Raw genomic sequence first — 24,045 nt, forward strand, 5'->3', positions numbered from 1 at the left:
CCCAGGTTTGGGGAGCACATTTCAGGCCGGTAGAGAAGTAAGTAGCAATCTATGCCCTTTGTGGAAAGGCTGTTAAGGTAGCAATCTATGCCCTTTGTGGAAAGGCTGTTAAGGTGAGGTGACCTTGAGTTGCTGCGCGTAGGTGGAAAAAAGTTCCGGGGAACAGTTTCATGGTCCTGCCTCCGAGCGCCCAAAAGAGGAAAAAAAAAAAAATCCTGTTTTGAGACAATACCTGTATTTGGTTTTCTTCCCGTCTTGGGACGCGGGTGGGGGGTTGGAAGACAAGACACAAGGGGCGGAGCCAACGCGCGCGACGGGCGGGACCACGCGAGCCCTCCCTCTAGCTACTGGAGGCCGGGTAAAGGGGCGGAGTTTCCGGTAGCAGCGGCACTCAGGCGTCGGGTGACGCTAGGCGGACGAGTCGTCACGTGACACGGAAGTGACTACGAACAGGAAGAGGACGAAAAAAATAACCGTCCGCGACGCCGAGCCGAACCGGACCAGCAGCCACCATGAACAGCAAAGGCAAGGACAGGGGGCGGCTGGGGCCGTCGCGGGGAACAGCGCTAGCCTGGAGCGAGCGGGCCCGGACCCCAGGGTCGCCAAACGCCAAGCTTGGGGCGAGCTGAGCCTCGCTCCTGGGCCGGCTGCAGTTCCGGGGGCTACGCCAGAAGCCTTCGTCATCCCCGAACTACGGCTGCTCGCTCCTTCCCGGCCCTTTCCCCCTTAAACTCTGTGGCGCAGTTTGGAGCTGCGGGCTCGGGTGGAGGGGTGGGGGGTGGGGGGAAAGGCTTGTCATGATAGGCATGTGGAGGAGCAAATGGGGAGCTAGAGCAGGGATTTGGGCAGGCCAATGGAGAGCCAGCGGAGGCGGGGCGCCGCGCTCCGGAACCAGAGGCTGGCGCCCGGGCTTAACTAGTGAGGTGCCGGCGCTGGTGGGCGGGCCAGGGGGCCAGAAAGGTCTCTTTCACCTTTCCCTCCGATGGAGGCCTGGACTTCTCCCGGCTCTTGTGATTGCACTAGTGTTTATCAGAATACGATCCTTTGTTGTTCCTCAGGACATTTACCTGCTCTCGGGTCTGAAGGTTCACTTCCACCACTCACTTTATTTGGAAGTCGACCTTGAGTAGGAAATCGATGGGGTAAATAATCGTAGCCACTGTGACTCAACGAGGTCTTGGCCAGTTACAACCAGGCCTATGAAGACCACCTAGAGCAGAGGCAGGATAGACCGTTGGTACACTGGCAGGCACGGGTGCCCAGACCTGCCCTGCATTGTGAAAGAAACTTGGGCCCAGCTAGACTTTCCCTTACACCAGTATGCTAACGGGAAGCGCGCCTTCCTGTCGATTGAGAATCCAGCATCTTCGGGTATAGGCCCGGAAGAGGGTGCAAAGAGAATGCTTATTTTCCTGGTTCCAGAAATCAGGCCCTCCAGAGCAGTCTGTTCCCACATCTCCTGCTTGTTGCTGCTAGGTTAGCTACCGAATATGCTCTGCCCCATTTTGGTGGTTCTGTGTGATAGGCAACATGCATTTTCCCCCACCCCTTGTCTTCCAGGTCAATATCCGACACAGCCAACCTACCCTGTGCAGCCTCCTGGGAATCCAGTGTACCCTCAGACCTTGCATCTTCCTCAGGCTCCACCCTACACTGATGCCCCGCCTGCCTACTCAGAGGTGCTCCCAGTTTACTCGACTTGAACTGAATACTCTTCGGATCACATTTTCAGCCCTGAGCTAAGCCTGACTTCACATATTTATTTACTCTCCACAAACAGGAGAGAGTGCTGCCATGAATAATCTGAAACCCTGTATACTTCAGCAGTTTCTTTTGGGGTTGAGAATGCATTATTTGATTATATCTTTTGGCACAGGCTGAGGTTAAGAAGATGAGTGTGTGTTCCTCGAGTCTAACATTAGCTATGGCAGGAAGCGATCCAGGAGAATATTGAGTGGCAATGGAAAGGCAGCCTGTGTAACTTAGAGTGTAATCTACCTATGGAGAATTAAGAGCTCTAAAATTGGAATGTCATGAAGTAACATGTGGCCTTCTCTTCTGCCTCTTGTAGCTCTATCGTCCGAGCTTTGTGCACCCAGGGGCTGCCACAGTCCCCACCATGTCGGCTGCGTTTCCTGGAGCCTCCCTGTATCTTCCCATGGCCCAATCTGTGGCTGTTGGACCTTTAGGTTCCACAATCCCTATGGCTTATTATCCAGTTGGTCCCATCTATCCACCTGGTTCAGCAGTGCTGGTGGAAGGAGGGTACGATGCAGGTGCCAGATTTGGAGCTGGGGCTGCTGCTGGCAACATTCCTGTGAGTATGACCTTATCAGAAAAACTCAGCTCTTGTGTCTTTTAACTTTCTGAAAAGATTACGTATTCATCCTTTCGCCACGCCTGGGGAGCTGCGGTATTGGTGTGAGCACTGATATCCAGGAGTCAGGTGTGAGGGGGCAGGAGAACTGTGGCAAGTCAGTAGCATCGGGCACATTCCCTGGGGTCTCCGTTAACCAGATTCCTTTGTTTTCCTGTCTTAGGAGTGCTGTCTGCTGCTCTTTCTGCTCCATTCTGGTACCGGGCTAGTAATACTCCTTATTCATTCCATAAGCATTTACTTCGAATTTGCCATAATCCCTATTAAGTAGCATTTGGAAAGATACTAGAGATTTTAGTTATGTTTCCCGCTTCGCTCCCCCTGGCATAAGAATTAGAGCCCAAATGGCTCTTGCTAGGGCCAGCCACTCAAAACCATATACTGGAAATGAGGTGGGAATGCCTTTGGATGAGTGGTAGGCTCTTTCCTGTTTGCATCTTTGGGTTCACAGAAAATCCAGACCTGCTTTACAATCCAAATTGGTGGCAGAACTAGCTCTAAGATGTGATTGGTCAGCATACCGCCGTCTTCTTAACGGATCCCGTTTACACCTGTGCCCACTTCCCTCGTCTCAGCTGCCCTATGCCCAGTCAACCTTTGTGTTTTCCTTTCAGCCTCCACCCCCTGGATGCCCTCCCAATGCTGCTCAGCTTGCAGTCATGCAGGGAGCCAATGTCCTCGTAACTCAGCGGAAGGGAAACTTCTTCATGGGTGGCTCAGATGGTGGCTACACCATCTGGTGAAGAACCAAGGCCACCTCTGTGCCGAGAAAGACATCACATACCTTCAGCACTTCTCACAATGTAACTGCTTTAGTCATATTAACCTGAAGTTGCAGTTTAGACACATGTTGTTGGGGTGTCTTTCTGGTGCCCAAACTTTCAGGCACTTTTCAAACTTAATAAGGAACCATGTAATGGTAGCAGTACCTCCTTAAAGCATTTTGAGGTAGGGGAGGCATCCATTCATAAAATGAATGTGGGTGAAGCAGCCCTAAGGATCTTCCTTGAATTCCTCTGGAGTAATACTGTACCATACTGGTCTTTGCTCTTAGTAATAAAACATCAAATTAGGTTTGGAGGGAACTTTGATCTTCCTAAGAATTAAAGTTGCCAAATTATTCTGATTGGTCTTTAATCTCCTTTAAGTCTTTGATTTCTATTACTTGTTATAAATGAAACGCATTAGTCGTCTGCCTTTCCCTTTCCATCCTTTGCCCCACATCCCACCCTCAACCCTAGTTTTCCAGTTCCTTCCCGCCAATCTCCATTGAATCAATGGTGCAGGACAGAAAGCCAGTCAGACTAACTTCCTTCTCTCCTTGCACTTCTCCCCACTTGCCATCTTTTAACTAGTCTTTTACAAGGATCCTCTGAAACCCCTTCTGTGCCCCAAGCACGGACCCCTTCACTTCTGTTTTTTGCGTCTCCTCAGGCAAAAGTGGAGGGTGCCTCTCGGACCCTCCTCGTAGGCTGTCTCTTCATCCGTGAACTAAACCCAAATTTGCTTCGGTGCCAGAAAACCTGAGAGCTGTATTTGAACAAAGGGTATCAATGCAAACTGTACTGTAAACAAGTTTGTTTAAAATGTCGGGGCAGGGAGGGGGATGCATTTCAAAAGCCTGATGACGTTAAGAGCCAAATTAGGGGACGTTTTCCCATCCAAAAATTGGTCACCATTTATCGTCAGAGTATCTGACGTAGGCACTCACGCACGGCTCCCAAGAACTCCTAAGCTGGGTTAATGGGGTCATATTAGGAATCCCTCACTACAAAATGACTTGAGTCCAGTGAAATCTCATTAGGGTTAAGAATATTTCAGGGATCCTTAATATTTTGATTTTTGTTTTCTGAAATTGGATTTTATTTTATTTTATCTTACAATTTCAGTTCATCTAAATTTTGTGTTCTGTACATGTGATGTTTGACTGTACCATTGACTGTTATGGAAGTTCAGCGTTGTATGTCTCTCTCTACACTGTGGTGCACTTAACTTGTGGATTTTTTATACTAAAAATGTAGAATAAAGACTATTTTGAAGATTTGAATAAAGTGATGAAGTTGCATTACACCTCACTTCAAGGATTCTTTACTCAGCTTGTTTTTAGGTTTCTTCTCTATATATCTTATATTCCACCTAAAATTCAAATAGGTACTGTTGTCATCCTGTTGGGTTTTGTTTTGTTTTTTAACGAAGCCTTTGAAATAAATGCAGGAGTGTAAGGCCATGATTTGACCATTTTCATGAGTCCCGTTCTAGATGTTTTCCTTTTCTTTATTTCCTAAGCTCTTTCAGATTTTTAGAAGCCTGTTATGCCAGAGGTATTCAGAACATAAACTTAAGGGGGCGCCTGGGTGGCTTAGTCAGTTAAGCACCCCACTCTTGGTTTTGGCTCAGGTCATGATCTCATGGTTCTGGAGACTGAGCCCCAAGTCAGGAGCCTCGCTGACAGCGAGAAGCCCGCTTGGGACTCTCTCTCCTCACTCCCTCTCTCTCTGTTCCTCCCCTTCTTGCTCGCTTTCAAAACGGGCTTGAGCTCACCTGATGTAGAACTCGAACTCATGAACTATGAGATCATGACCTGAGCCAAAGGCAGATGCTTAATGCCTGAGCCACCCAGGCGCCCCTGAGAAAAATGTTTTAGTGTATAACAGTTTTTGTTAAGTTCGGGGTGACCGTTCAATTTCACCAAAGTTCTGTGTGGAGAAATACTGAAAGCAGATTATCAAGACTGATTCCTCAACTCCTGGGTCTTAACCGTGGGAGGAACAGAGTTTGGATGATGGAAGCAATACAATTTATAGGCTTCAAAGGAGATTTAGCTTAATTCCAACTAAACAGTACCTGGGGAACCAGGATTCCTACTGAAACACTGTATCTTTTAAACACCTCTAATTTTGGGGACTAAGATCCAAGAAGCTTCTCTGGGCTTGATTCAAAGGACATTGGTGGGTAAAGTGGTAGGGAGGTAGTTCCTGGTGCCCTCTCTCTATACATAGAATGGGTCTGGGAAATTCTGGCCCTTTCCAGGATGGAAGGTAAACCAACTCATCACCCCAGGGATGTTTCTAATGACACTCCTCTGGGACAAGCCTCCCACCACCATTTTTGTTTCAATCTCGTGAGATGGTTCTGGAACTTCTGAAACTTCCCTGGGGTTCTTAACTGCTTGGGAGAGAACATATGCAAAAGAGTTAAATAAGCAAAAAAAAAAAAAAAAAAAAAAAAAGCCTGGGGGTACCTGGGTGGCTGGGTTAAGCGTCAGACTTCAGCTCAGGTCACAATCTCGCAGTTCATGGATTTAATTAAGTAAGCCCTGTATCTTCGGATCCCCCGTCTCCCTTTCTCTCTGCCCACCCCCACTCTCTCTCTCTCTCTCATTCAAAAATAAGTAAACATTAAAAAAATTTAAGTCTGGATAAGTCAAAATATAAAGGTAGTTATTTCTTGCACACGAGAATCGGATTTCTATTATCAATAAACATTTTTAATTGTGAAAAAAACAGTAGCATCAGTGTAAGGTTGTTGGGGAATATGGAAAGGAAGAAGGCTCAGGGGATGGAGCACATTCATCAGGAGGTGAGGTCTCCATAGTCTGTCCCTCCTGGTCTGGCCTTTTACTGTGGTATCCAGCACCTGGCAAGAACTAGTATGACTAGACACTATCTCTGCTCAGGCTGTCAACTAGTTGACCAGGTAAGGGATAGGGGAGCAGCCAGCGACTCTTAACTGTCCTTCCCTTCGACCTTGAAAACACTGAAGATGATTGGGCACATACTCATGTTGTCTGGTACAGCACCACCTTCTTGGGCAGCCACAGAAACCCGCTATATTAGGCCTGGCTAACGACAGCATGAGCAGTTTCCTCTGTGTCCCTGGTGTCAGTGACGCTGGCATTCATTTGGGCCTGTGTCCTAGAAAGAGCTCAGGTTTGCCTATATCGATCAGTGCTTCTCACTGGTTTCAGATAAAACTTGCGCCTAATAAATTAAATAGTGTGTTAACACCGGAGCCTGGATAAGCTCCTTGGGGCCCGGGAGTCATTAGATGAAATATTCCTCCTTCTCCCTGCCCTTGGCTGAGTCACTCTCCATTTGGAGGATGGCGCTGGGCTCGCCTTCTGCAGGTTCGTAGGTGATGTAGCTGCCTTTGTTCTTGTACAGGTAAAAGAAGATCAAGATCACGACCGAGAGCAGGGTGAGGAAGACCACGGTGATAACAACTTGGAAAGGAGAGGGAAAATGCAGACATGTTTCAGGACTGAGGATGTCTTAGCAATTCATGGGGCCCCCTGAATTCGGCGATTCCCTCACTATTTATAAGCACCCTCACTATTTCTAAGAACCAGGGTTCTAATTAACTGGTGGCCACTTGCAAATCCATATTCCCCAAGTCCAACTTCCACGGTGCATGACCCCCGGAGTACCTTGGTACTTAAGCTAAGGACATGAGGCTTTTGATTTCTGACAAAACAACTCCCTCTCAACCGGTTCCTGATGATTAGGATAGAAACAGGAAGGAGGGAAACAGGAAATACCTTATCCCAAGAGGAAGGCATTTTAAAACCCACAGCCTCCTGCAGGGATTTCTCTGATCCCTCCCATCCTCTTCCTCACCCACTTGACAAACCACACACATCCTCATCTCTCCCCGCATAGTGGAGTGTAGCGCCCGTACGCGCTTACATCTGTTTGTGGCCGCTTCCCACATTTACCGGCAGTGTCTCTGGCACAAAGCCTCTAAGAGTCTTTTACAGCCTTGCGTGTGTGCGTGTGTAAGATAACCTATGTGCCCAAACGAGCCCATTACTGGATTTGGTCTCCAGTCTGTGGTGCTTTCCTGCATAGGGAAAATCCTAGTTCAGCCACTGGGTTCCCCATCTGTGGAGTGAGATAGCCGTGGAATTCAAGAGGTCTCTCGGATTTGGCTCAGGGCGTTTGTTACCTGCTATGAGTGCTGTGCTGGCCTCGGCTTTGGGGGACAGGGCTTCAGTGGCCTGCAGGATTGGGGTGGTCATCGGCTCTTCTGGAAAATTCAGAAAAGTGAAAAGGGAAATGGGGTGAATTCTTCTGTCCTAAAACATACATCCGTCCTTCAAATTTTACCACCCCACCTCTTCCCTAATAAAGAAGTTATCATTCAGCTCCTGTAGTAAATCCGTATAGAAAAACCTGGAGAATAGAAGAGAAAATAAACTACCATCCAAAGACCATGAACAAGTTGATGGGTTTCTCTCTGCCTAATATAGTGGTTAAGAGTATGGGCTCTAGAGCCTAAATGATGAGGTTCGAATCTGAGCTCTGTCCTTTACTGGCTGTTACCTTCAGAAAATTACCTACACCCCCCCCCCCCCGGCCCCCCGCATGTGTCAGCTTCCTCACCTGCAAAATGGAGATAAAAGTATCTACTTTATAGGCTTGTTGTGACAGGTAGTAAGTAACTCAATAAAGGTAAGCTATTGTAGGGCACGTGGGTGGCTTAGTTAAGGGTTCAACTTTGGCTCAGGTCATGATCTCACAGTTCGTGAGTTCGAGCCCCGCATCGGGCTCTGTGCTGACAGCTCGGAGCCTGGAGCCTGCTTCGGATTCTGTGTCTCCCTCACTCTCTGCCCCTCCCACACCTTTGCTCTGTCTGTCTGTCTGTCTCTCTCAAAAATAAATGAGTGTTGGGGCGCCTGGGTGGCGCAGTCGGTTGAGCGTCCGACTTCAGCCAGGTCACGATCTCGCGGTCCGTGAGTTCGAGCCCCGCATCAGGCTCTGAGCTGATGGCTCGGAGCCTGGAGCCTGTTTCCGATTCTGTGTCTCCCTCTCTCTCTGCCCCTCCCCCATTCATGCTCTGTCTCTCTCTGTCCCAAAAATAAATAAACGTTGGAAAAAAAAAAATTTTTTAAAAAAATAAAAAAAAAAATAAATGAGTGTTAATACATGGTCTTACAAACTCTTTGTAAACATTATTTTAAAATAATGAAACGAATGCTCCTCTCTTATTAAAACCCTTTCCTACACTTCCAGAGTAGGCCCTGTAATTTAATTTTTTTTTTTCAACGTTTATTAGTAGGCCCTGTAATTTAAAAGGTTCCGAAACAAGGCCTCTCCTACCCTAAAATACATCTCCTACCTCCTCCTGCTATTGTTCTATCCGTCCTTTAGAGCCTGAAAGTCCCGCCACTAAGGTCATTACCTAGGGTGGGAACACTCAGAACTACAGGTCTCCAGAAGTCCCTTTTAAGTGTTTATGCGGGCAGTCAGGGAGACGGAGCCCGTTTAGTTCTTGCCCCAGTTAGCATTTTCATGTAGGGATTTGAAGAGGCACCAGGTTCAGTTAACTGCAGGACAGAGGTATCCCGGGGAAAACAGGGGGCATTATTCAATATTCATTCAATAAATAATAGCAGCACTCATTAACTGCCTACCCTTTGCCAGGCACTGTGCCAGGCACACTGGAGATGTAATGGTGAGCAAAATGGTGTCCCTTCCCGGAGCCTACCCTCCACCATGCCACGGTTCACAGTTAATGACCGCGATACATGAAACAAAGGAAATCGCCGGGCGCTCGGGAAAGCATGTGACTTGGGCTTGATCTAGTCTTCCAGCAGGCGCGGCCTCCACAGGAAGTAAGATTTGAGGTGGGAGCCGAAGCAGGGGTAGGTGTTTACAGGGGAAGAGGGACAAGAGGTGGGGCACATTCTAGGCAGAGAAAAGAGCCCGGGTCAAAGCTCTGAGACAAGAGCCGGTGCGGCTGGACCACAGGGCAAGAGCGTGACTCCTGTCTAATGCCTGACACCTGCAGGTTTCCATTCAGGGCAAGTGAAATGAAGTCACCAGTGGTGGGCCTGGGAGCCTGGGAGCAGTGTCGAAAGGGGCCAATGGTGGTGAGGGGTCTTTTTTTTACACAGGCCATGAAGAAGCCTGATGAACCTGGTTTTGCAACAAAGCAGAGGTGAGCTGCCTACAGCACCCGCCCTCCCCACGCCAGGCCAAACCCTTCTCCACTCTTCTCCACTCTTTCTTTAGGAATGGATAGCTCAGCCACTCCATGGCCTTGGGCAAATGGTTACATCCCTCCCATTCACTCAAGTGCTCTAGTGTTGCTGATGGGGGTGACATTAACCAACTTTGCAGGGTGAGGGTGAAGCCTGAAAGAGCTCGGAAGCGTCACAGAGTGCTTACTACTCAATATATTATTTAAGGTGACTTTGTTTATGTGCTCAGTGATTAAAAGCTGCTCTCGGTTGGAACCCTGCACCGACAAATTACTAGGTGACCCTTAAGGAAGTTACTAAATCTCTCTGAGCTTCAGTTTCTTGATTTCCAAAATGGGAGCATGGTGGGCAGCTGGCGAGATGGCTCCAGACGATCCTTGCCACCTGGTATTTACACCTTTGTGTAAGCCCCTCTCCCTGTGCATGGGCTGGACCGAGCGACTTCTAACAAACAGAATACAGCAAAAGCGATGGGATGTCATTTCTGATAGATGCCCTGAACTTAACCTCCTGGTCAGACTCTGACTGTTGCCTCTTAACACGTACACATCCCCCCCCCCCCACCAAACCTCCCAGGGCTGGCTGCACTCCTTTGCACTCCACCTTCTAGAATTCTGTACAGATGCTCTTAGTTTTGACTTTTTCTTTCTTTCTTTCTTTCTTTCTTTCTTTCTTTCTTTCTTTTTTCTTTCTTTCTCCTTCCTTCCTTCCTTCCTTCTTCTTCTCTCTCTCTTTCTCTCTTTCTTGTAAGTAGGCTTCACGCCCAGCGTGGAGCCCAATGTGGGGCTTGGACCCATGACCCTGAGATCAAGGCCTGAGCTGAGATCGAGTTGGACCCTTAACTGACTGAGCCACCCAAGCATCCCAGTTTTGCCTTTCCTAAACATGAGAAAACATAAGACATACAAAAAGCCCTGAGAAGAACAGTTTATGTACAGAATCTGAAGTATAAAAATTAAGAGGATTCCGTTCAATCCACCAACAGCAATTTACTTTGCACCTACTGGGTACCTGAGGCAGAGTCATAGATGCTGGGAAAGGTGACAGTGATGAGGTCAACTAGGGACCGGACCATGGAGCTCAATCTCAGTGAGGGTTCAGTGGACAGATACATATGACTCCCTGGAAAGAGTCTGGGGCAGAAGATGATTCCTATTTGGGAAATTCTGCAAACGATCCCGATTATGACAGCTGCTATTTCCTAAGTCCCTGCTTTGTGCTGGGTGCTTTATATACATGCTTATTAATCCTTACAACATCAATCACGTCCAAGTAGGTGTTTTTATTTGCTAATGTGGACCCGGAGGCCCTGGGGGAGTTAAGTGACATGAGTCACGTCACACATGAAGGAACAGTGCATGGAGCCAAGCTCTGAATCCAGGACTACCCGCTCCAAAGCCCGAGCAAGGTATTTACACTAACACTTCCTACTACCCTTCTTTCCTCTTTTTTCCAATAGTGAAGGAGAGGAGGAGATCATGAAAGGTAACCATGAGGCAGCACAAGAAACTTTCCAGAAAGTTCAAGGGTTTAAAAGATACGGATAAAGGCGGAGGAAGAACCAGCTGGCTACAATCAACGACACACTGTGGTGCCACAAAGAGTGCATCCTTAAGGGCAACCAGTAAGCGGGGAGTGAAGTCAGCGTGATGTGGGAGCCACGTTGCTTCATATGCAACCTCCCTGACTTTAATGCTGGATGTGATCAGAGGCAAGCTGGCTACAACTAAAGGGTACATTTCAGCAATAGACCTTCACAGACAGAAGATTCAGCAGAAGTGCCTTCCTTGGATGCCGTTCTTGGTCGGTTTCCATTTACGCAAAGCCATCTGGTGAGGCAGGAAGTACGAATGAAGGAGGTACAAAGAAATTTACCTCTCTATGAAGACAATGGATTAATGAAGAAGGCAGACCCAACATCAGATTTTTACTTCTGATGCAAATGGTCTCTTTTGGAAGTGAAGGCTCTTGGGAATCTACTTCGAAAAGGAGGAAGCACACCTCTCAGGAACAAAGGCTCATCCATTTTGTTGCACGTGTCGGAATTTCCTTCGTTTTAGGGCTGAATAGTGGGACACAGGAAATTCTGACACGTGTTACAAAATGGATTCCACTTATAGGAGGTACCTAGAACAGTCAAGTTCATAGGGACGGGAAGTAGAATGGTGGTTGTCAGGAGCTGGGCAGAAGAGGGATGGGGAGTTGTTGTTTAGTGGGTACAAGAGTGTCAGTCTGGGAAGACGAGAAATTTCTGGAGATGGATGGTGGTGATGGTTGCACAACAATGTGAATATACTTAATATACACAATATTGTAAATGTTATGTATAATTTTACGATAGTTAAAAAAACCCTTTTCTTTATACAGTTTACATTCTGAGAAGGGAAAGATGGACAATAAACTAAGTTAAAGATATACTGTATTAGATGATGATTGGTGCTATGTAGAAAAAAAGAGCAGGAAGGGGGTTGGGGCTTGCCATGTGGATAGGGGTAGATGGAGAGTCTTCCTGATGAAGTGACTGGAGTAAAGACCTATGGAAGGCGAGGAAGGCAGCCAGGCAGAGATCTGGGCAGAGGGAACAGCAAGTGTGAGGTGAGGGTATCCACAATATTGGAAAGCACTGGGGCTGTAGAACGCTTGGCATGCGTTAAGGCATGGCATGGAGGTCATGGTGGAGGGGAGGGTGCCAGCAAGAGGAGATGGAATTAAAGGGGCTGTATATTTTGGCTTTTTCAGTGACGGAAATGAGAACGTTTTAGAGGTTTTTGAGCAGGGACTGGATTTATATCTCAAAGCAGTGCTTTTCAGCCTCTGTGGTGCATAAGAATCTCCTGAGGATCTTGTTAAAATGCAGATTCTGATTTGGTGGGTCTGGGGACGGCAGGGGGGTGGGGTGGGGCTGAAATTCCTAAGACCACACTTCTCCTTCTTCTTCTTTCCTTTTCCTTCTCCTTCTTCTTTTTTAATGTTTATTCGTCTTTGAGAGAGAGCGCTCAAGGGGAGGGGCAGAGAGAGAGGGGGAGACAGTGGATCTGAAGCGGGTTCTGCACTGACAACAGAGAGCCTGACTCCCGGGGGCTCGAGTTCATGACATGAACTGAGCTCATGAACACGATTACAGGACCTGAGCCAAAGTCTGTCGCTTAACCAACCGAGCCAGCCAGGCGTCCCCAAAGACCACACTTTTGAAACGATGAGACCACCATGTTGTAAAGAAGCCCGATGTAGCCCACAGGAGGATGAGAGGCTCCACGTGGGGAAACTGAGGCACCCCACGCTCAGCTGACAGCTAGCAGCAGCTGCTAGATGTGTGAGGGAGCCCGTTTTGGACCTTCCAGCCTGGCAGACCTTCCAGCCCACGGAAGCTGCGGGAATGGGCACAGACGAAACCAGCAGAAGTATGCCAGCAGTCCCACAGAATTGTAAGAAATAATAAAATTGTTCTTGTTGTAAGCCACTGGTTGTTGAGGTTTGTGATGCAGCAATGGGTAACTGAAACAGAAGCTGATTTTTTTTTTTTAGAGCCCCAATGTGGGGCTTGAACCCACAACCCTGAGATCAAGGCTTGAGCTGAGATCAAGAGCCGGACCCTTAACCAACTGAATCCCGACCCTGCAGGTGCCCCCAAACAGAAACTGATTTTAAAGGATCCCTTTGACTGCCGTGTGGACAAGGGGCTGTGGGAAGATAGGACAGGGGTGGAAGCAGGTTGTTGTACCCTCCCCAAGGCCACAGCTGCATCCACCCAAAAGGGGTGACTTTTTCTACTGGCTTGAAAGCACTGACTGGGTCTAGCGGCAGCCCAGTGAGAAAGTGGTGGGATTCTGGCAAGGGTGACGGCAAGGTTTTGGGACTGAGTAACTGGAGGGAGGGAGGGCATGGTGTCACCCGAGATGGGAAGCCTGCAGGAGGAACAGATGTGGAAGGGAAGATCAGAATTCAATTCTGGACACGACTGCTTATTAGACATCCAAGTGCAGATGTTAAGACTGGAATTTTGGGAAGAGGTCTGGACTGGAGGTTTAAAAAGTCAGCATATTGAAGCCCATGAGAGTGTGTGAGATCACCAAGGGAACAAGTACCAATATGCAGGCCCAAGGGCTGAGCCCACAAAGGAAAGAGCAAAGGAGACTGAGGAGTAACAGCCAAACAGATCAGGTACTAGCATTACTGGGTTTGACCACGCAGGGCTCACATGTTGTCATGACCCGGACAACACAAGCTGTGGTGAAATCCGGCGTCAAAGGCCCTGGTTTACAGTGGATTCAAGGAAAAAAAAAAAAAAAAAAAAAAAAAAAGGAAGAGGAGGAACTGGGAGCAGAATATAGATAAACTTTTTCCTGTAACTATGAGCAGAGCAATGGGGCTGTAGTGGGAGGGGGATGGGAGTTCAGGGTTTTTGTTTATTTTTTTAAGGATGGGAGAAATGACAGCATGTTTATTTATGGATAGGAATAACTCAGAGAGGGAACAGCTGGTGATACGTGAGGGAGGAGAGTGGCTCCAACCACGTCCTTGACGGGGACGGGACCCAGTGCACAGAGAGACTGGCTGGCTGCAGGAGGAGCAGAGATCTGGCGTCACTGACACGCACAGGGGCACGGGGGCAGGCGGCAGGTGCGCGGGGGCGGTGGGAGCCTCTGGCAGTTCTTTCTGAGAAGTTTAATTTGCTCAAGAAAATAGAACGCAAGGTCATCGACTGAGAGTGAGGATGGGGACTGGAGTTTAAGGAGAGTTGAAAGGTGCGGTAGGAGTAAATAGCCTCTTATCACAGAGCGTGGGTAAGACTGTTTCTAACGTCCTGCGGAGCAGTACAGGCTGGCTCTAAGGCCTAAGTGGAGAAGTGATTGGCCATCGAGGAACGAAGTGATGCACGTGTAACCACAGGGCCTTCCGCTGGGATCTGACCTCGGTTCTTTCTGAATTGATACTATTATGTCAAACCACGCCGGTTCTAAATTTAAGGTCCCTCTGTAATTCAAAATAAAGATCTTGTGTCGTGAGATAGGTATAAGAAAGTTCAATATCATTTTTCCCTTCTGATAGTAACTCTGCCTTTTTTGCTTGCCTTGTAAGACACTGCACGGTAAATCCTTTGCAAGATCTTTAGGATCTTTTTTTGGTGATCCGCGTTACTGGTGCCTTCCACACGAGCTCAGTGTGGAAGGGCTCAGTGCCCTTTGGGTAAAGGCAGACTCCGGCAGGCCCAGGGAAGGTTCCACAAATTTGTGCAAGTCTCCAAGCAAGAGGGGCAACCAGTAAACTGATGAACAGAGAGATTTCAACTGACTGCAGAAATGGGCCAAATTGAACAAGATGAGAATTCGACAAGAGTCCTCGGTCTTCGGTTCAGCAGACCAACTACTCACGAAGAAAGAAGGGGGGGCGCCATGGCTTAGCAGTAGCATATATAAAGACTTGCAGTGAGATCAGTGGAAAGCAACTGGCACTAGAAGGATATACCCCAAAACGGCAACAAGAGTGATAGCTAGGTGGTGGAATTTTCGACGATTTGTAATTTCTTCTACATGCTTTCCTTTATCTTCTCAGTCTCTTACGGTGATAACTACAGTTGACCCTTGAACAACACAGGTTTCAACTGCGTGGATCTACTTCTCAGGAGGACTCCCCCCCCAAAATACAATCTAGTACTGTAAATGTATTTTCTCTTCCTCATGCTTTTCCTAATAACATTTTCTTTTGTCTAGCTTACTTTACTGTAAGAATACAGTGTATAGTATGCATAACATACAGAATATATGTTCTGTGTGTGTGTGTGTGTGTGTGTGTGTGTGTGCATATATACATATATATATATACACACGTATATACATATGTTATATGTATATACAATGGACTGTTATTGGTAAGGCTTTTGGTCAACGGTAGGCTATTAGTAATTAAGTTTGGGGGGGGGGAGTCAAAAGTTATACATGGATTTTTGACTGTGTGGAGGTTGGTGTCCGTAATCCCCATGTTGTTCAAAGGTCACCTGTTCTTCTACAATCTTAAAAAAAGTTAGGGGCGCCTGGGTGGCTCAGTTGGTTAAGCATCCGGCTTCAGCCCAGGTCATGATCTCACAGTTCATGAGTTCGAGCCCCGCACTGGGCTCTCTCTCTGCTGTCAGCAAGAGCCTACTTTGGATCCTCTGTCCCCCTCTGTCTCTCTTCCCCTTCCCTGTTCATGTATTTTTTTTCTCTCTCTCTCAAAAATAAAAAATAAATAAATAAATAAAACTTTTTTTTAACTTGCTGTCATCTTAGGCCCCCGTTAATATAAACATGGTCTCTAATAATGGAGGTAACAATGTGGACCTACTTTGTGCCACTCTTAAGACTGCAGAGCTGCATCAGGGTGTGACAATTATGTGGTGAGCAGCCAAAATAATGAAAGGCTTGGAAACTGTATCAGATAAGGAAAGCCTGTAAGACAAAGTCCAGACAGAACAGTTAGGGAGAGCCCAGAATTTGAATGCTATCTTCAAATATGCCGATGGATGGCCTGTGCAAGAGGACCACTGGCGGAAACTAATGGGAGAGAGAGGTCTCCCCTCCGGGCAGGAAGAGCAAAACGGGTCACATGCTTCATGGGGTACTGGAGAGAGAATTTTAGCACAGAATGGGTGGGTGAACTAGCTGACCCACAGGAACTTTCTCAGCCTTAATTTTGGAATTAAAAAAAAAAAATTTTTTTAAATGTTTATTTATTTTTGAAAGAGACAGAGCACAAGCAGGGGAGGGGCAGAGAGAGAGGGAGACACAGAATCCGAAGCAGGCTCCAGGCTCTGAGCGGTCAGCACAGAGCCCGACGCGGGGCTCGAACTCACAAACCTTGAGATCATGACCTGAGCCGAAGTTGGGACACTTAACTGACTGAGCCACCCACCCAGGCGCCCCAATTTTGGCATTTTTATAAAGCGAAAGTGTTCCTTTAGAATTTTCTTCGAAATCAAATTTCTGAACTGGTGAAATCTCAGTGAAGTCTCTAGTTTAGTTATCAGGATTATACCGATGTTGATGTGTTGGTTTTCGCAACGTGCCATGGTCGTGTAAGATACTGACATTAGGAAAACCGGCTGAAGAGTACACGGGAACTCTCTGTATTATTTTTGCAACTTTTCTACAAATCTAAATTCCTCCAAAATAAAATGTTTACTTTTTTTTTTTTTTTTAAATCAAATTTTGAACTCCACTCCACTAAAGGTCACGGGGTATCCTAGGTGCTAATGAGCTAGGGTCTTCAGGCTTCAAGTGTCACAACTGTAACCTATGGGGGTGCCTGGCTGGCTCAGTTGGTAGAGCCTGTGACTCTTTTTTTTTTTTTTTTTTTTTTTTAATTTAGTTTTGTTTTTTAATTTTTTTAAACGTTTTTTATTTATTTTTGAGACAGGGAGAGACAGAGCATGAACAGGGGAGGGTCAGAGAGAGGGAGACACAGAATCCGAAACAGGCTCCAGGCTCTGAGCTGTCAGCACAGGGCCCGACGCGGGGCTCGAACTCACGGAGTGCGAGATCATGACCTGAGCCGAAGTCGGCCGCTTAACCGACTGAGCCACCCAGGCACCCCGAGCCTATGACTCTTAATCTCAGGGTTTTGAGAGAGACAGGGAGCAAGCGGCGGAGGAGCAGACAGAGAGGGAGAGAGAATTCCAAGCAGGCTCCGGCCTATCACTGCAGAGCCCAAAGACGATGGGGGGCTCAAACTCACAAACCTCGCGATCATGACCTGAGCCCAAGTCCAAGAGTCAGACGCTTAACCGACTGAGCCACCCAGGTGCCCCTTAACCTCAGGGTTGTGAGTTTAAGCCCCATGGGGGGCATGGAGCCTACATAAAATTAAAAAAAACAAAACTGTAGTCTATATTTGCAATTTATACTTTATAAAACGTACATTATTTTCTCTCCACCCCACGGTGGTGATGTAAGCAGGGTTGGTGTTATCATTATGTACGAGCTCAGCAAACTGCATCAAGCAGCCCAGAGTTACTCGGCAGTTGGCTGAGTTGGGCTTCAAATCTATCTCCTTATTTCAAGGTTCTTTCCACCGCACAGTACCAGCTCTCCAGGTTCTGGAAACATCTCCACTCTGCTCCCAGCTAACCATTTTGTTTACATGTCCACTGGGTTTGGTTCCCGGAGTTTTACTGCAGAACGGAAAGGGTGTTCACTGTAGCACTGTTCGCAAGAGTTGACACGTATCTGAATGTCTATCAGCAGGGGGATGATTAAATAAATTACAGGCCATTCATTCTGGAAACACTATACAGTTGTTAAAAGGAATGTGGTTAGATCTGCTATTACTGACACAGGATATACGGTTAGATGAAAGAAGCAAATTGCTAGGGCAGTAACGTGTAATATGATTACGTGTTTGAAAAAAAGTAAATTAAAATGAAGCTATAAACGTACACACACACACGCACATATACATATGTCTGCGTATACACAGAAAAGGTCTAGAAGGCTACTCCTTAAGTGGCATGTCACAGCTTTTTTTAAAAAAATAATTTTTAAAATTGTTTATTTATTTATTTGGAGAGAGAGAGAGAGAGAGAGACAGACAGACAGAGTGAGCACCAGCAGGGGAGGGGCAGAGAGGGAGAGGGAGAGAGAGAATCCCAAGCCGACTCTGTGCTGTTGCCGGGACGCGGGGCTCCATCCCACGAACCGTGAGATCACGACCTGAGTTGAAACCAAGAGGTGGACGCTTAACCGACTGAGCCACCCAGGCGTCTTGCATGTAATAGCTTTTTAATGAAAAAATAAACAACAGGGGCACCTGGGTGGCTCAGGCGGTTAAGCGTCTGACTTTGGCTCAGGTCATGATCTCAAGGTTTGTGGGTTCGAGCCCCGCATCGGGCTCTGTGCTGACAGCTCGGAGCCTGGAGCCTGCTTCGGATTCTGTGTCTTCCTCTCTCTCTGCCCCACCCCTGCTTGCACTCTGTCTCTCTCTGTCTCAAAAATGAATAAACATTAAAAAAAAAATTAAAACAAAAGAAAAAGGAAACAACAACCAAGTAAACTTAAGTTCAGGAAGCCTGGCAAAAAAAGGGGGTAAATGGCTTATAGCTTTCCCACCATCATCTCCTGTTCCTACCCTGCTTCTCTCCTGTCTCCCTGTCCAAATAAAGGAATAATGATATTACTCTCTTCCTTCCCTTCTCAGACATGGAAGGACTGTAACACCATTTTTCGTTCAGGCGGGAGGCTTAGGGTACGGGACCACAGTAAGATTTGAGGCTCCACCCAAATCCTAACCAACAGCAAATGAACTTCAAGATCTATTTTGCCTATTTACCCTTTTTTGGTTCTTGTTAACCCAGATACCTGTCGGTTTCCTTGTGACCCCTGTTTCCAGGCTAAATCTCTTATCACTGAGGCATCAGATCCTTTGCCACTTCAGTCTGCCAACCTACTTATTTGCTCTAAGCTTGCCCAACAAAGGGCGGCTCCCCCAGTTCTCCTTTCTATGGGAACCCGCCCTGGAAGTCTGCTCCCTTTCTCCTTCCTTCTCTTTCATGTGCCTGGGCCAACGGGGTGGAGTGAGACTCTGAGAGCGATGTACGATGGCAGAAAAAACACAGGCTCTGGAGTAAACCAGACCTGGCACAAAATCCTGCCTTGGCCTTTATTAGGCACATGACCTTGGGAGAATTTAATCTCTGTACATTTCTTCATTGCCCCGAACGTCAGTTTTTGCTTCTCCAAAATGAGAATAAAACCTGTTCACAGAGCTGTGAGTAGGAATAAGCAAGATGAAAAAGGTGGGGGGGTCTGATTCAGAGTGAAGACAACCTAGGATGTGGCTGTGTAATTAGGTGGCAAAAGAGATGGGCTTAACCTGGCGAGGGGCAGGGGGAGACACAGCCCACAATGCCAGTTTCCACTCCACCCTGCTTTCAATAGGGCGGCCTGTGTGCTGGGCACAGCAGGCACAATGCCTAGGGTCTACAGGACTTTAGGGGCCCATCAAAGTGTTTTCTGAGGATTTTAATTGTAGCGATTTAAATTTCTTTTAAAATCAGAAGAAATGGAATGTTAGGTCAAGGAAACTGTCATATTGTTATATCAATCAATTATTAATTATAAATATAAAATAATGGTTTAATTATATCAATATTATGTTCTTCTTTATACCAACACGGTTGTAAAACAATTTTTCAATTAGCAATAGTCACACCTTCAATATCAGAGCGTTGGCTGTGATACAGCCACTATGCAAGCTTAAAAACTACAATTTTATGTAAATGTAAATATATTTTTTAATGGAGGAATGGGCTCACAAAGGCAAAAGTACCAAGGGCCTCTGAAAGCCATAATGTGTCCTCACTTTCAACACTCCCAAAGGATCTCCTTTAGGACATCTTTATAGATTAGGGAAAAGGGATGTGAGGCGGCATAGGTGGGGAGGCGGGGAAGCCACAAGCAAGACTCTCAATTATCCCATCCTTCAAAGTACAAGCCCTCCCCCTGTCTGTGATTTCCCTGTCCCTGTCAAGGAACTTTTGTTTGCTTGAACCCCATGAATGGGGGGCTGTATGATACATCCCAGAATACCACTTCATTCATGTCGCTCGTTGGCTCAAGAATACAAGTATAAAACTCAACAACCACAAAACCAGCCAATTAAAAAACGGCCAAGGACTTGAATCGACATATCTGCAAAGGAGATATGCAAAAAAAAAAAAAAAAAAAAAAAAAAGAAGAGTGCTGTTAAGGATGCAGAGAAATTGGAACCTTTGTGCGTCGATGGTAAACAGTATGGCCGCTCTTCAAAAAATTAAACAGAATCACCACAGGATCCAGCAAGTTCACTACTGGGAATGTACCCAAAAGAACTGAAAGCAGGTACTCGAGAAGTCATTCATATTCACAGCAGCCTTATTCACAGTAGCCAAAAGGTGAAAGCAATCTATTGATGGGTGAATGGATACACAAAATGATGTATCATATATACATGCATAATGATGTATGTGTGCTATTATTCAGCCTTAAAAGGAGAGAAATTCTGACACATGGTGCAGCATGGATGAACCCTAGACATGTTAAGAGAGCCAGACAGAAAAGGACAAATATTGTATGATTCCACTTACATGAGGTACCTCGTCAAATTTCTACAGATAGAAAGTATATTGCTGGTCATTAGGCGCTGGAGGGTGGGGCAGTGGGGGGTTATTGCTTAATCAATACACAGTTTCAGTGTGGGAAGATGACAAAGTTCTAGAGATGGGCCGTCACGATGCTTGCACAACAGTGTGAATGTTAATCAGTATTTAATACCACTGGGCTACCAAAACGTGGTTAAAATCGTAACATTTATAGTATCTGTATTTTACCACAAATTGAAAAAAGGAAAGAAAAGAATTTACCCAGGTCCTAATTCCTCAGTTAGCTGCCCAAGCATCACCTCTTTTCCCTCGGGGAGGTTTATTCTCGCGGTCCTCTGCCCTCTCCTCCAGAACACCGTCCGGGACAAGTGCAGTCTTGGTGGTTTTGCACAAGGCACGAACCTGATCCGGAACACCCACTGTGCCCTTCTTGCTGTGTACAAACCTCATCGATTCTTTAAGCGTAAGCACTCCATCCCATTCCCCACTCACGAAGCCCTTGCTGACCAATCTGGACTTCTAGCCACTTCTCCCTTTCCTCATCTCTCACTGGACAAACACATTGTGAATAGTGCGCATCACCAGTTACAGAGGACACTGTCTTAGACTTCCCTGGGGTTGTCGCATGCCACATCAGTATAGTAGATAATGTCATCAGTATAGTAGATAATGTCGGTCCTAATGACGAATGAGGCTGTGTATATGAAAACAAAGGTGTATAGACCAACCAAGGTTTTGTCCCCCCCCCCCCCCACCCCCCGACCCTAAATGAGTACACAACGAAAACACAATCAGTGACTATCTGATGGTTTGTCTGGCTCAGCTTGGTTACGGAACAAAAGGCGGGAATCTGTTCTCAGAGTGAGGAGAGGTGGATCCCTGCCTGCAAGAAACAATGGGTTTTGATCCTGGAGCGTAGCATCAGAGGAGTGGAATTAAAAAGCAGGCAGGGGCACCTGGGTGGCTCAGCTGGTTAAGTGTCCGACTTCGGCTCAGGTCATGATCTCACGATCTGGGAGTTTAAGCCCCACATTGGGCTCTGGACTCTGGGCTGACAGCGCAGAGCCTGCTTGTCTCCCTCTCTCTGCTCCTCCCCCGCGCTCCCTCTCTCAAAAATAAATAAACATTTAAAAAAACAAAACAAAAACAGACAGAATTCCTTTCCAGGAAAATGTGGGTCTCTAACAAGCACTTGTTTGTTACCAATGTTACTGAGTGCTTACTAGATATGAGACACTGTTGCTAGGTGTTTTATATGGGGTATCTCATAATAACCTCCCAAGATAGGCACTATTTCCCACATTTTACAGATGAGAAAACTGGAGCTTTGAGGGTAGATCACTCACTCAACGTCACAAAGTTTTAAGTGGCAGTGTCGGGGACCAGCGCAGGTCCCCATGATTTCAGATTCAAACCGCACCAAAGTAACCACTCTGGTTGCCCTCTGGGCCTTCCAGGCCCTTTGGAGGTGAGCACGGAGATCTGGGCTGAGGCCTCAGGGAATTCCAGGCCTGGGCTGGGGGTAGACGAATGTCTCTCCCATTAGTATTAGGAAAGGCCTTCACCTACCTCCTGGAGAAGGCGTGGTTAGCAGGCTAGTCATCGCAGCAAGTGGAGAGAGAGCAGATCTGTGGGAAGAGGGACAAAGACGGCATGAGGTGGATGGGCCCCTACCTGGCGCTGGAGAGCCTTTGGGGCCAGGTTTCCGTGGGTCCCTTCGCTCAGGGGGCTAGTCCTAAACCCTTCTCTTTGGGTTTCCCTGAGCACATCTTCGGGCTGGAGGTACCAAGAGCAGAGCCGAGATCTCTGGTACTTGGCGGACGCTGCCTTTGAACGTGCCACCCCGAGATCCTTTCACTCGGCCACCAACCACATTTACCTAAGGGATCTCTCCCGGCCTGAGAAAGTTAGGCGAAGGTATGCAAATTAGCAGCGCACCCAGTTTCGACCGGCCACAGGCAACTGGTGCTCTGCGCTTCGCGAGCCTGGCGGCTGCGCCCAGCCGTCCACTAGGGGTCAGGAGAGGGCCGGGAGGGCAGGACGCACCGGCTCCCGGGCCCGCGTGGGGGCAGGGCCGGGGCCTGGGGGCGGGGAGCCAGGCACCAGAACGTGGAGGTGAGGGGCCTCAGTCGCCTTCGGGCCCGTCCCCGACCAGCCGCCGTCGGGCCCTGGCCCGCTCCCCTCAGTCGTCCCTTCCCCGTCACGCTGCGCCGTCCGCGCACCCCCTGCCGCACCCCGCCCGCCGGCCACTAACGCCGAGCCCCTCTTGGCCCCGCGCGGACGTCGGGGCTGGCGCGGCGTGGACCCGGCGACTCGGCCTCGGCCCCGCCCCTCCAGCGTTACCGGCACACGGCTCCCGGGGCAGCCCGCGGCGCGTGGGACCGGCCGTCCGGGGCGGGCGTTTCCGAGCGGCCGCGACGGGAGGCTCCGGCCGCTCTGGGCTGGCGTCGCTCCCGCGGCCGAGGCGACTGCCGTGTGCTCGCGGCCCCCGGGTTCGGCCGGGCCTCCCGCCCTCCCCAGGTGCCCTCCTCCGCGTGCTCACCTTCCCAGTCGGACGGGCTGCCGCGGAAAGGGCCCGGCGCCGCTCCGCGCGTCCTTTTGAACTCTCCGGGGGGCGGGAACGGCGGAGATTCGCCGAGGGCCGCCGAGGGACACCGAGCGGGAGGAAGCCGCGGACCGGGGCGCGGAGCTAGCTGCGGAGGCCGGCCGGGAGTGGGGGTGGGGGGGCCGGCCGACTGGGTGGGACAGGAAAAGAGGAGAGAAACCGCCCTCTGCAGGTTCCCTCTGCCCGCCCGGCCGCCGCTGCTCCCCCGGGAGGAAAGGCTGCTTTTCCTCGTCCGATTGTCACTTTCCTCTCCATCCGGAGCCGCTTCCCCCCTCGTCCCGAGGCTCCAGACGGCGTGGGATCGGAACTGGGATAACTGAGATCTGTCCGCTTTCCCCCCGATCGACGGAATTTGAACTCCCAGCAAATGCGGAAAATCACGTTTACTTGCGTTTGCGTATCATTTACGTAAACAGGTCCGCGTCCAGAAAGCTTGGAGCTTCCCGCGGCCGGGAAGCCGGGAGGCTCGGAGGGGGAGGGAGGGAAGCGGGGCCCCATCCGGATCTTCCTCCTCTGACATTCTTCCGAGGCTGTATAGTATAGAGGGTAAGAGCGTCACGGACTTTCGATTCAAACGGTCCCAGCGCCGCGGCTTGTTAGCTGTATGACTTTTGGGCGAATTACTTAACATCTCTAAAATCTGTTCTCTCATCCCTGAAATGAAGCCATTTCACGGCCACACTTCTAGCACCTGGTAAGAATCTCAACCTGTTAATCAGTGCCACCCTTAAGCCATCTTGACTCACTTCTCTGTGGCAGGAAATGTTCTCATATTAATGAACTCAATGACTAAGGATGTAATAGTATAAACACAGGCTCTGCCATCCGCCCTGCTGTGTGATCTTGGACAAGCGACCTTGGTTTCATTTCTCCATCTAGGGCAGTACCTCTTTCTTGGAGTTACTGGGGGTGGTGGAGGATGGAATGTTAATACACCTAAAGCATTAGAACATTACCTGGCACATAGTAAG

General features: G+C 48.3%; 2 protein-coding genes across 3 annotated transcripts; one reads left to right on the forward strand and one right to left on the reverse strand.

The window, feature by feature from the left end:
• The first annotated feature begins 382 nt into the window (after positions 1-382).
• Positions 383-4,452, forward strand: DAZAP2 (DAZ associated protein 2). 2 transcript variants are annotated; one of them, XM_047865477.1, is made up of 4 exons: positions 383-525; positions 1,561-1,679; positions 2,072-2,240; positions 2,992-4,452. In XM_047865477.1, exons 1-4 carry the CDS (start codon positions 513-515, stop codon positions 3,312-3,314), a joined length of 624 nt encoding a protein of 207 aa, XP_047721433.1. In that variant the 5' UTR covers positions 383-512; the 3' UTR covers positions 3,315-4,452. The 2 variants fall into 2 exon arrangements, with proteins under 2 accessions (XP_047721433.1, XP_047721432.1); XM_047865476.1 differs by having other exon boundaries at positions 394-525; positions 2,072-2,317; positions 2,992-3,264.
• Positions 4,453-5,842: 1,390 nt separating this feature from the next.
• SMAGP (small cell adhesion glycoprotein) lies at positions 5,843-23,313 on the reverse strand (the record flags this gene model as incomplete). The annotated part of the gene is made up of 4 exons (XM_047865478.1): positions 5,843-6,599; positions 7,322-7,402; positions 22,039-22,097; positions 23,012-23,313. Coding segments are annotated over 4 exons (621 nt in total), but the record flags the coding sequence as incomplete, so codon positions are not given.
• Positions 23,314-24,045: the final 732 nt, after the last annotated feature.

The sequence above is a fragment of the Prionailurus viverrinus genome, chromosome B4, assembly GCF_022837055.1.
Source record: "Prionailurus viverrinus isolate Anna chromosome B4, UM_Priviv_1.0, whole genome shotgun sequence".
Lineage (NCBI taxonomy): Eukaryota > Metazoa > Chordata > Mammalia > Carnivora > Felidae > Prionailurus > Prionailurus viverrinus.

Excerpts from the sequence above, each read along its gene's own strand:
- DAZAP2 (XM_047865477.1), top strand. Across the intron at positions 1,680-2,071 it reads CCCCGCCTGCCTACTCAGAG|CTCTATCGTCCGAGCTTTGT; the intron begins GTGCTCCCAGTT and ends TGCCTCTTGTAG. Across the intron at positions 2,241-2,991 it reads TGGTCCCATCTATCCACCTG|CCTCCACCCCCTGGATGCCC; the intron begins GTTCAGCAGTGC and ends TTTTCCTTTCAG.